The 12,586-nt window shown below is 32.6% G+C and overlaps 2 protein-coding genes across 4 annotated transcripts; one reads left to right on the forward strand and one right to left on the reverse strand.

The window, feature by feature from the left end:
• Nucleotides 1–278: 278 nt before the first annotated feature.
• Nucleotides 279–1,592, forward strand: LOC107866072 (putative gamma-glutamylcyclotransferase At3g02910). The gene has a single exon (XM_016712253.2). It carries the CDS (start codon nt 720–722, stop codon nt 1,329–1,331), a length of 612 nt encoding a protein of 203 aa, XP_016567739.2. The 5' UTR covers nt 279–719; the 3' UTR covers nt 1,332–1,592.
• Nucleotides 1,593–6,817: 5,225 nt separating this feature from the next.
• LOC107862912 (chaperone protein DnaJ) lies at nt 6,818–12,131 on the reverse strand. 3 transcript variants are annotated; one of them, XR_007053722.1, is made up of 8 exons: nt 11,275–12,130; nt 10,135–10,212; nt 9,926–10,001; nt 9,374–9,447; nt 9,210–9,280; nt 7,905–7,999; nt 7,402–7,470; nt 6,818–7,310 (listed from the first exon to the last, which is right to left on the reverse strand). XR_007053722.1 is itself a non-coding variant. In XM_016708625.2 (6 exons), the coding sequence occupies exons 1-6, from the start codon at nt 11,308–11,310 to the stop codon at nt 7,957–7,959; spliced, it is 378 nt and encodes a 125-aa protein (XP_016564111.1). In that variant the 5' UTR covers nt 11,311–12,109; the 3' UTR covers nt 7,703–7,956. The 3 variants fall into 3 exon arrangements, 1 of the variants encoding a protein (XP_016564111.1); XR_007053723.1 differs by lacking the exon at nt 7,402–7,470 and having other exon boundaries at nt 11,275–12,131; XM_016708625.2 differs by lacking the exons at nt 6,818–7,310; nt 7,402–7,470 and having other exon boundaries at nt 7,703–7,999; nt 11,275–12,109.
• Nucleotides 12,132–12,586: the final 455 nt, after the last annotated feature.

Consider the following 12,586-nt stretch of genomic DNA (forward strand, 5'->3'; position numbering starts at 1 on the left):
TTTTGTAATATGTTTAGAGAGTTGAGATTTTTTGTAATATTAAAAACATAAGTTGTGTATTTGTGTAATTTTTAGAATAAAAATATTAATAAACAATTTAAATAATTATATGTATTTGACTTATAGCTGGCCCAACCCACATTGCCCAAGCCCTACAAGTCACAAACTTATTCAAACCGAGCTAAAAATCTTTGTTTTTAAATAGACGAGTTGGGCTGGCATAACGGCCCAATCGGTAATGACGACTCTACAATTACATCAAATCAACAAGAACAAACAACGGAAAATAAAATGAATATCATAACAAATCATTAATGGTACGTAGAATTTGATATTGTTGGGACTCTCCTCCACCTTGAAATTCTCAATTCCCCCATGATCTTTGTCAGCACTCCCACTCCCCCAAATATCTTTACAATCACCCAATTTTGTTTTTATTTAAAGATCTTCATCACATGGGTATTTGGTGGTGGTTTGCACACCATAGATGGTGAAGAGAATTTCAAAGCCCCCCTTTTTGTTTTTTTTGTTTTGTATTGTATTCTATTATATTCATATTTAAAAATCCTTTTTTCACTTCTAGTGGGCCTTTTTTCTTTGCTCTTTATATTCTCCACAACCAAACATTCCTCCTCAATTTCCTCTCATCTTCCTCTGTAATTTTTTTCTCCTTTCCTCTCCTCTTTGCCTTTCAATTTTTGATAGAATTATTTGAAACAATGGGGACTGAAGGGTCAGAAAAAAACACAATTATTTTCACATATGGAACACTCAAAAGAGGATTTTCAAATCACGTTCTCTTACAAGACATGATCGCCGCCGGCGACGCTTCTTTCCTCGGCGTTTACCAAACCGTCGATCGTCTCCCTCTTGTTTGCGGGCCCTACAGGGTTCCCTTCCTCCTCAATTTCCCCGGCTCCGGCGAGCACGTGCGTGGCGAGCTGTACGCCGTCTCGTCACGTGGGTTGATACGAATGGATGAATTGGAAGGAGTTACAAAAGCCCATTACCAAAGGCTCCCGATCAGAGTTCGGGCCCTGGATCAGGCCCGGCCCGATGAAGTGGCGGCGGAGGCGTATTACGCACATGAAAATTATGCAGAGGCGTTGTGGAAGAGAAATGGACAAAAAGGGTACAAATGTTATACTGAAAAAGAAGCGAAAGGGTACGTAAAACGTAAGGAACGGCCACAACATTTGACATTTTTGGAGCAAATTGGAATCTTCATAGCGTCATCGTCAGATCAAAAAGATAATAATAATCCTAATTCTTGTCATTGTAACAAACATCTTCCTGCTGCTCCTGTTCCAATTGATGTTGTTAATCATTGAAAAATTTTGATTAGGAAGAAGTTTGTTACAATTAATTAAAGGGTTAATATATTATCTTATGTTATATGTTGGTGTTGTTAATCAGTTTGTTAGATCATAGATGTTGATGATACTGAAGGTGTGACAGATTTGTTTGTCTGTCTTACTGCAAATATTGCAAAAGCAAATGATTTGATCTAATTTGTACTATTATTGGGTTCATTTGCTGCACATGAAAAGACAATTTATTAACAATATTTTATGGTTTTCTATATTTGTCAATCATTTGAATCTCCATTCCAGTTAATTGGAAAATGTAGTATAGCTCCCACTATCCCAATTTATGTGAATCCTGTTTGAATTTTGACAGTTAACCAATTTTCTTGATGATATTTCTTTATATGAACATTAAATATTTTAAATTATTAATTATTATTATTTATAATATATTTTTTCATAATTTTCAAATATATAAATTTTATTTTTAAAAAAGTTATAAGCTTATGTATCTAACTTCAGAATCAAAATTTACGAAATTTTAACTATGTCACGTAAGTGTCGCATAAGTTAGACGGTGGGAGTATTAATTCGGAGGAAGAATTGCTGTCATTTATTTGAATACTTTTTTATTCAGAAAATAATTGAAATTTTATGAATGACCAATTTCTTAAAACTTGACAATAATAGATTTTTAAAATCTGATTAAATTTATTAGTCAAACAGAAATTTTAAAAATCTAATTCAAAATATATGAGCAAACTAGCTTAATATCTTTTTGAATGAGAAGCTAGAATAGCTTCTAATAATACTAGAGTTAATACATTATTTATGGTACAATATGTTTTTCAATCTAACCTTTATATCGTGATTAATCAGAAATTATTCATGTTGCTCTGTTCAAATTTCTATAATTCACTACTTTATACAACCAAACTGTACCCTAGAATGTCTCAAACTTGTTAATGTCCTGGTTTTATGAATCTAAAACAGGTGTCAAACGAGAAAAAAAAATTTGATAATATTTTAATTAAGAATAAAAGATCATTGTCCAATATAATTATTCGATATAATAAGAATTTCAAGCTGTAAAAGGCAATGTAAATTTCTAAGATTCCTCTCATTTTCGAGGATGGATTGAACAACAATTATTAGAAAAGAATCCAAATTAATAAGATCAAGTGTTGAATGAGTTTAACAAATTCTGAATAATAATTAGTGGAATCAGACAAGTATTGAATCTGAATTAATCGAGTCAAGTAAATTTTGAATTCTTATAATTAAAAGAAGGGAAAATTTCAGAAATAGCAACTCTGTGGCCTTAATTATAACTTTTATAGCAACAGTTTCATAATTATGAAAAATAGCAAATTGTATTTGTATTTAAGTAAAATGTTTCTATATAAATACATATACAAATATATATATATATTACTCATAAATACATATGCACAACTGAAAAATACATATTCTTCTATTACTACGAAGTGGGTAAAATATTGCTACTTTTGCTATAAGTTGTAATTTTGAAAAAGTGTTGCTATTTATTGTAATTATAATTTTAAGGATGCTAGTTTCTGTAATTTTTCCTTAAAAGAATTCCGTCATACATATATATATATATATTTTTTGGCTTTGTCCACCTAGTTTTTAACTCTCTTAATTGAGGTTTAAAACCTCCTATGCTTTGGGAGTACATAGACGAGTTATTCTATGGTTTTTAAAGTTTTAATTATACTTGAAGCATCTTAATTAATCACCTGTGTGACTCTTAATTATCTCAAGAGCCAAATAATGATCGAATATATACAAAAATGCTAAACCTTCATTACTTTAACCTCATAGTGGTCTGCCTCTTCATATGTATGTTATTTTTCTGTTTGTTTATTTGTTTACTAACTCTCTGATTCTTTTAATTTTTGTCAGTCAATCACTATTCTTTAATATATTTATATAATTAATTTTCAGTATGAGATGATGCAACCTTTTCTCTAAGATGTGTGATGGCGAATAATTTAATACTCCCTCCGTTTCGGAATAAGTGAATTGTTGAAGTATTTATTGATGTTTATTAATTTTTTTTTTCAAATTTGCCCTTATGATTTGACAACAATTAACTTTTGAAAAGATATTACAAGGTCAATTTTTTCTTTTGGTAAAAATGAAAAGTTGTATTAAAACTATATCTTTAATGTTTTTTCCTTAATATGTGTGTCAAAATTCAATAATTCATTTATTATGAAACGGAGGGAGTATGAACATCCATTCTTAACCGTTTGCTTGCTTATGACCAAAAGTGTTCAAATTTGTTGATTTCTTAATCAACGTAATTTTTGTATAGCGATATTTATATTGAGAAAAAAAAGTAGTAGTGAGATTTTTGTTCAACGCTCTTATCTAGTAAGTGTTTCTAGAACTTTTATAGAAGCATTCACATGCAGTGACAAATCAAAACTTTTATTTAGGAGATTCGAAATATAATGTATTAAAATATACGATGAAGTCAACTATATATATATATGCATAGAAATAATATTCACGTTGTATATACAATAAAATTTTATGATATAGGGATTCAAATGAACCTCCTCTTGCCTCCTAGCTCACGCTCGCCTCCTCCCTTGACTGTATGACATAGTTCATTTGAGAATCGGTATGACAACTAGATTCAAGATTTGAAGTTTATAAATTCTTACGAGAATCTCAATATATAATAACTCGGTCAACAACACAAATATATATAGTGAATTTCTTAATACATACTATACTATAAGATACTATGTCAATTTAAGTTGACGTGAATTCATAGATTAAACACCAAACCAATGCCATAATAGCGTACACAAGAGGGAGCAAATTTTTAAAAGAGGAAATGAAGTTTGAAATATTCAACAGGCACCAACTCTGACAGGTAAAACTGTAAACCTTCTTATTTAAAACAAACAATATAAATCTCAACAGTTTAAAGTTTATATTACAGAAAATTTCATCATTTTATATAATTATTGAAAAATCTGATTTTGAATCGTGCTGCATCACACATAGTGCAACAGATTCAAGGAGAATCAAATTAAAGCAAAAGGTCAAACAAATATATATAATATTTTTTTTGGTTTCCCAAGGTATCCTCATAGCCGACAGTCGTGAGACTAATCCTCCGTTCCACTGTCAGCGCACTAAGTGGTTGAGAACTAGCGACAGAGTTTTCTCCATTCACCAGAGTTGGGAATCGAACCCACAGCCGGCAGCCGTGAGACTAATTCAGTTTAGGCTTGACGCTTAATTGATGATGACATTTTTGTATTTATTTTCATGAATATTAGTAATTAAAAAAAGAAAAGGAATACTTTATTTTGTTTAAATAAAATAAATACAGAAGAAACAGTACAATCCACACATTTTGCATCGCCAACAACAACAATTTGCCTCGATATTACCTAAATTGAAATCGACAATATGAATTTTGATAACTAACTATAGTTTAGATTATAATTACGAAACACATATATAATTTACGTATTTTATAAAATATAAGTTACAGTTATTATATCATGTGGAAGTGTTGTATCAAGCGATTGCGGATGTCAAGAGAAGAGCTATATTCAAGCAATAAGTATCAGTTGTATTCGACGAATATAAGATGTATTAACTAAAATACGTAAAAGAGTTGTATCCACGTGTATATATGTATTGCGTATTGGCAACCCAAAATATAATTGTGCTTGGCAATTTTTTTAAAACTTTTTTCTTATCCAACTATTGAATTTATAATAAAAAATGGTAGCCAAAGTTATTATAGCAGGGAAGTTTGTTGTGATCTATTTAGATTAGGCACATTTCTTGATAAATTTTTTACTCCTATAAAATTTAAAGTATTTTCACTATTATATTCCTAATTAAATTTAGGTTGGACACAACCTCTAATTTCTTTTTAATTAATGATCTTGACAATTTAACAAGAATATAATAGGAAGATTTTAATTAAATAATTCTTAAAAAATTAAGAAAACACTTAAAAAAAATACAACATAATCTAAATAGAGTAACTAAAAAGAAATGAAGAAAGTAATACTTAAAAAGTTAAAACTAATAAATTAGACACTAATTAAGTCATAGTGACTTGAAAGTTATAGAATTTTCTACAACACTCAAAAATCTGGTCAGCAATGTCTGTAAAATGGCAACTTAAAAAAAGCAGAAGATATGTACGGTACGTTATCTCTATTTGTAAGCAAAACATATAAACGGTTGCGAATTGATATTATTACATCATTTCATAATCAATTTCAGTTTTTATAAACAAGTGATAAATACCCACCAATTATTAATTGTCATGTGTTAATTAATTAAAAAAATATTTTTAAAATTTTTCTCTTTTTATTCATTAGATAAATAGATAATTGTCAATGGCAAAGCAAAATCGCTAAAACGTCGATCAAATTCCGACGAGATTTGTGGCGATTACGTCATTGGAGTTTGTTCGCGAGCAAACGTGCCTCCCCAAGGAATTTTAACCGATTCTATCGCAAAAACTCCAGCGAGCTACTGTCTTTGGCAGCCGACGAAGCTACAGCGGGGTTGATGGTGGGGACCAACGCCAAAATGGGTGCCGAATCACAGCGAGTACACCGGATCAAGAAACAATGGTGGCTAGCATATCATCTCTTTTTTACCTTTTTTATAAATCTCTTTATCATTTTTATCAAAAAATAAACATCAACCACGATAATATCCACCATCATAGCATTAATGGAGAGGAAGAGAAAGTGAAAAATAAGTTTCCATTGATGAAGAAGAAACAAAAGAAAAAATAGAAAAGAAAGAAAAAAATAGTAAAATAGAAAAAAAAAAGTGAAAACATTTTTTTAATTACACGTGACATTTTTTAATTTGCCGGTGCAATAATATTCCCCACCCCCTTCCCCACGCGTCTACTCTTGTGTGTTAAAATAACTAGGCTGAAAATGAGTTAAAAGGGATTAATTTTAATAGTATTAACTAGTTTTGTGGGGTAATGGGACGCCCGCATAGTTTAAGTGTCTTTTTACAAAAGGCGGACAAGTTCAGGAGTGATACTAATCATCACTCAATGCATTTCACAAGACATTAAATTCATTATATTCAAAAGATGATTGTAAAAGTATTCTTATTATTTATTATTTCTTAATACGTGTGTTAAGTTAATAGTGGACAGGTCAGTATTTTAAAACAATTACTTTTAAGTGCTAATACTTGATATTAACTTTAAGACACATACATATCTGATAATTATTTTAAAAAATAAATACATTATTTGAGCAAACGTCAGTGAGTTGACATTGCATGAATATCTTCCCCTTCCCTGAAGACAAGAAGTGTCATTTTGTTGGTACTTCATCTTGCAAGTACTAACCTCATTTCCAATAAAGTACTGTAGAACCAATTTGGCTTTTGTGGCTGTTTTTAGTTAAGAGTAAAGGGTTAGAATAAAAAATATAATGTTGAGCTTGACAGAGTAAAAGCTTCAAGAATAAATAAATCGAAATTTGAAAATATAAAATAGTTAGTTGGTAGGAAGTTGGTTTGCAATAATCATGGTTCTCCAAAGTGGATATTTGTGCTCAGACTGGGCATTCTAGAGAAGCTAGCTACTAAAGAAAGGCTAAGCAGATGGGGCATTTTAAGTGATCAGAAGTGTGGACTATGTCAACAACCAGGTGAGAACATTCAACATCTTCTTTTCAGTGTGGAGTTGCAGCAGAAGTGTGGAATGCATTGCTACAATGGCAAGGTGTACATCCACGATGCACGAGCTGGAGAGATGAAGGCAGATGGGCAGTCCAACATTGCAGGGGTCATAGTGCTGGTGCAGGTGTATACAAGATGACCGTAGCAGCTGCAGCGTACCATTTGTGGCTGGAAAGAAACTCCAGAGTATTCCAAGACAATAAGGGACCAAAACAAGTGTTGATTCGAGCCATCATCGAGGAGGTGCATGCACCGATGCACGTACTTGCTATGTCCCTAGATTTGAGAGATATATGCAGAGATTGAACTGTTATCCTTGGCATTATGGAGTGTACAGGTGACTGAGGTATATAATATGTATATTTACCAAAAAAAAAAAATTGAAACCAAACTGGAATATCGATAATTCGAGTGGCTGAAGCAGAATGCATATTATCTGTGAGAAAAGAAGAAAAAAGATGAGACTTTCTATATAATAAAAGTAGCTTCAGGCATCAACTTTGGTTGAAATGTCAAGTTCAGTGAGATTCAATCTTTAATATTACATGTGAATTGATACAAACTTGAGGATGGAAAGAAGCTAGCAATGTCATCTTCCAGTAAAAGTTGTTTCAGAAACTACATTTTACAAGAGGTCTAGAGGGAATTCAGTAAATACCAAAACATGATTACTGTGAAAATTGACTCGAATTGCATAGATATATTAGGTATAGATATCCTGTCAGTTACATACTCAGTTACATACAACATGGTTGCTCTGGAAAACCATCGAGCGAGATTATGAATATCGAATATTCAACTTTCAGACATTTATCTCGTCAATAACACGAGGTTACAACCATAAACATCTGGGAGGGGTAAGCGAGGTACCATTCGAAAGGCGATGAGTGTGGAAACGAGAAAAAAAGATGACCACCCTCTTTCATTTGTCCATCAACTTGTTAAAATCTGTTAATTGCTCTGACCTGCATGGTTAATTCACTATTAGAGTGTTGACAAACGTACTAAAGGATTAGCATCGATTCTCATTTCATTTTAATGGATCAGGAAATCTACAGCAAAGTTGCCGTAGATCAGGAAAATTAAGTTAATGGATCAGGAAATCTACAGCAAAGTTGCGGTAGATCAGGAAAATTAAATTATCTTTCAAACATACTTTTAAGTTATCTTTCAGAAATACAAGAAGCAAGCAACTTTAATCCAAACACAAGAGCATCAAAAACCAGTCAAATTTAAGTAGTCTTTCAAACATACTTTAAATTTGATATGCAAACTTAAACATACTTTAAGTTATCTTTCAGAAATACAAGCAGCAAGCAACTTTTATCCAAACAAAAGAGCATCAAAAACCAGTAAAATGCTCAACTTTTTTCCAAACAAAAGAGCATCAAAAGTCAGTCAAATGCTCAACTTTTATCCAAATAAGTTGCTGCTTGATATGCTACATCATAAATCAACACTAAATTTAGGCTTTATCACAAGATGTCTTGTGCAGAACAATGCTCAATGAGCTCATATTTATACATGCAGTACATTAAACATACAATAAATTAATCTTTTTTGGATGAAGCAAGCAACTTAATCCAAACAAAAGAGCATAAGCCAGTCAAATGCTCATTTTGCAGAAGTCATCGCTAACTTTTTCAAGTTCCTATTTAGGAAACACTTTTACTATAATAACGGCCACCAAAAGACATATCTAATAAGTCCGAGATAATGTGGTCTTCTATATGGACGACTTTTCCACGGAGATAATAAATCTCTTTAATGTATATGAATACTTGCCATACGAAACAAAACAAGGATTACACATAGGAAGATAAGGAAGAATTAGTTTGTTAACGTGTGTGTGTGTTGTTCCACCCTCAGAATCTTCACCCAACTTAACAGACAATTTTAGGATACCAGAGGTCCAGAACACCTTATGATAATTGAAAGCAGCATATGAAGATAATAATTAACTGCTAAATTCCACACTGACCATCTAATATCCATTCCCCAATCCCCTAAAGAAAAATGGTAATATTGTATTTTTATAAGGAAAGAAAAAATTAATCAGAGTATAAACGAATCCGGTCCTTCAAAAATCTCTCCATGTTTCTTTTACTTCAGGGCCAGCAGATTGTTCAGAGCCAATTGAACAATTCAATTTAGTAAACTGAACCAAACACTCACCAGACTGAATCTTGACTTATGCCAAGCCCATTACAGGTAAGTATCATCCCTTTGAATCTTGCTAGATATTCCTGCATCAGAACTTCAAATAGTCAGAATGCAGTGTCAAAGCGTCACAACTGAAACAACGGAATTAACATGATGGAAATGTGAAAAGTCCTTACTGGCAAAGTATAATTATTTATCTCATAGTTTCCATTTAGATCATAGTCAAGTCTCTTATGAGGATCACTTAACACTGCAATGAATGTAAATTGGAGCTATTAGTGACTGCATAGTGTCAGCGGTGAATAATCTCCCATTAACTATACATTGTTATGCTCCACATAGGACTCCAGGATCCTTTCTGTCTAAAATTTCAAAAAACATTGTGCAACAAGTAAAAAGAAAAGGAAGTAGACTCAAGACTAACAAGTTTCTAATCTAAAAATTGGTAAGCAGATCGAATTAAGGATCAGAACTCAACATAAAGATTGATAGACCATGAAAAATTTGTTAGGAGAATTTGATTCTGACAATTCATTCAATATAAAGCTACTTCGAGCAAACAACATATAAACCATTGTTTCTCTCAACAGATAAGCAAAAAAAGACATTACATGGTGTTAAGGGTGATCAGATTAAGTTCTAGCTAAATCATGCAGGCAGTAGCAATAATCAACATCACGCTGCAAGGGGATATATGAAATTATTAAGCCCAAAACTAAAGTAACTACCCGAATAAGCTTCATTAATCTCTTGAAATTTAGTGGTTGCTGCATCATTACACTTGTGTTTGTCGGGATGCCACTTCTGCGCATGTCAATCAACGTGACTGCAGTCAGGAACACGCTGACATAAATAAATGAATGCTGGAACAAAGAGAGAGGACGCAAAAATAGAGGAGCTGTAGCAGGTGCTGCTCGATGAAATATGGATGACTAACCAGTGCAAGTTTCCTATAGTTTAATCTGATCTTCTCATCGGATGCATCATATTCCACTTCAAGAACCTTGTAGTAATCCTTTAAACAAACAAGAGGTATATGGTCATGAGATCATCAAGTAAAATTAGGAAAACATACGACAATCTATAATCCTTAACAGGGATTAGATATGATAGTTCCTATATGCCAGTCATATTAAAGGATGAACAAGAAAAACCCGACGCAACTCAAATCTTAGCCACCAATAAAACTGTCAATGATTTTTCAGAGGAAACCTTATCACACAAATACTACCATACGTTTCCGTTTCGGTTAAGAGTAGGAACACAGCCACTAAGCCAGAAATATATATAAAGGGATTTACAAAACACTAGAATGTCTCAGACCCATAGTTGAGATTTGAACTTGAAACCTGAAACAACTTTCGAATCTCCTTTTCCTCCACATTAGAATATTCCCATACGACAGAGGATTCTACAATTTATAAACCCATTTTTGTCCATTTGGACAGTATAATTTTTCGACATCGAACCCTCCTCCCTCTTACTAGCTCTACCATAAATGCGAAAGGTTAACCTTTTCACAAATCCCTTGCCAAGAGCATAACAAGGAGTGGCCAAAAACACATTGAATACAACGCCGATAGTTGATTTTAATTAAATAAGTAGATTCAACAAGAAGAAAACTTAAACTTGACTAATATAGCACTTGCTCAAATGAAAACACTGGTTTGAGGAGCGGGGGTTCTACAAGATTGCAACTTTATGAATTTAGTTGAGGTGCGCAAAAGCTGGCCCGGACACAACGATTAACCCCCCCCCCCCCCACAACAACAACAAAATAATAATAATAACAATGATTGCAACTTTATTGGTTGATTTTAATTAAAATAGTAGATTCAACAACGAGAAAACTTAAACTTGAATAATATAGCCCTTGCTCCAATGAAATGGGTAGGGGTTCTACAAGATTCCAACTTTATGGATTTAGTTGAGGTTAGCAAAAGATGGCCCGGACAACACGGTTATCCAACCAACAAAAAAGATTGCAACTTTATCAACAACAAATAATTCTGCAACAATTTTTTTGTCAAATAAAGAAGATTAAGAAAATGAAATTGAACAAGAAGAGTAAGAGTACCTTGCATTTGTAGGTGGTCTTATTGTCATCCTCCATGTAGCTGCCAAATCTAGTTACTTTATTACCCCTACTTCAGTATAATGCTGCTTATTTATTCTTTTTATACTAGTAATTTTGATGTGATTATCAAGAAAATAGACATCTAAAACATTTCACATAAAATTCCGTGGAGCTCAATTATCTGAAGATTTCACCCCTATGAAAAATATGGTTAAAATTTAAACGCGCAGAGAAAATGGGAAAGAGGCTCACTGACAAAACTGATGACAAAGACACTCAATTAAGAAGAAAAAAATCACTTTATTTTTGGAAATTCTTGTTTTTGTCCTCCTGAAAGTAATTTACTTTATGATAATTCTCTCTTAAGTATGTTACAATTCAATCAAATTGATAGGAATACTAGACCAAATTAGGGTTCCTAACAAGAATTAACTCAGAACAAAGAATCATAAAGCAAGAATCATAGAGAATAGAGAGAGAATGAGAGTGTGTGTGCTTAGACGGTGAGAGACAAGAAATCCAATTCAATTTTTTTTCTCAATTTCAAATCCCTAAATTATTTTTTTTTGGTTTATACAAAAAATTAGTAACCCTTTTTTTTTTGGGTGTGGTAGTATACAAAATAATAACCTTGAGTTTGGATAGTCACAAAATAGTCCAGCAACTGGATGTATTGGATAGGAAACGAAGGTGATTTTTGATAGGACAACCCGGTGCACTAAAGCTATCACTATATGCGGTGTCCGGAGAAGGACTCCACCACAAGAGTATATCGTACGCAGCCTTACCTTGCATTTCTGTTAGAGGCTGTTTCCAAGGCTTAAACCCGTGACCTTCTGGTCATATGGCAACAACTTTACCAATTACTCCAAGGCTTCCCTTCTGATTTTTGATAGGGAGAGTTTTAATATTTCAATTAATCGAGCTTCAAGGCAAGTGTCGAATAGCAAATGGGAAAAAAAATATGTTGTCTTTCATGTATTTTACATGATAAACTTAAAAGTTTTGATCGTAATTTATCCTTCTGATATTTTTTAAATTCCTTTTTCAACGAGATAAACCTTGAAAATAGTCTCGGACAGAAATGCAAGATAAGACTACGTGTAATGAGGTCCTTCTCCGGACACCGCGCATAGCGGTAGCCTTAGTACACTAGACTGCCCTTTTTCAACGAGATATTATGCAACCTCAAGAGATTTTAATCAATGTGATATTTATCATAAATATATGTAATCATTCGAGTATTTCTTCCCAGTTCTTGAAAATTGGACTATTGGAATTTTGGCTGTGTGATATGTAATGGTCCACAATG

Source organism: Capsicum annuum, chromosome 3, assembly GCF_002878395.1.
Source record: "Capsicum annuum cultivar UCD-10X-F1 chromosome 3, UCD10Xv1.1, whole genome shotgun sequence".
Lineage (NCBI taxonomy): Eukaryota > Viridiplantae > Streptophyta > Magnoliopsida > Solanales > Solanaceae > Capsicum > Capsicum annuum.

What these genes read in the sequence shown, in the direction of transcription:
- LOC107866072 (XM_016712253.2), top strand. Translation starts at nt 720, where the DNA reads ATGGGGACTGAAGGGTCAGAAAAAAACACAATTATTTTCACATATGGA.
- LOC107862912 (XM_016708625.2), bottom strand. Translation starts at nt 11,310, where the DNA reads ATGGAGGATGACAATAAGACCACCTACAAATGCAAG. An exon ending in GATTAATGAAGCTTATTCGG is followed by an intron (nt 9,448 to 9,925) that starts GTAGTTACTTTA and finishes CATTCATTGCAG; the next exon opens with TGTTAAGTGATCCTCATAAG. An exon ending in TAAATAATTATACTTTGCCA is followed by an intron (nt 9,281 to 9,373) that starts GTAAGGACTTTT and finishes GTTCTGATGCAG; the next exon opens with GAATATCTAGCAAGATTCAA.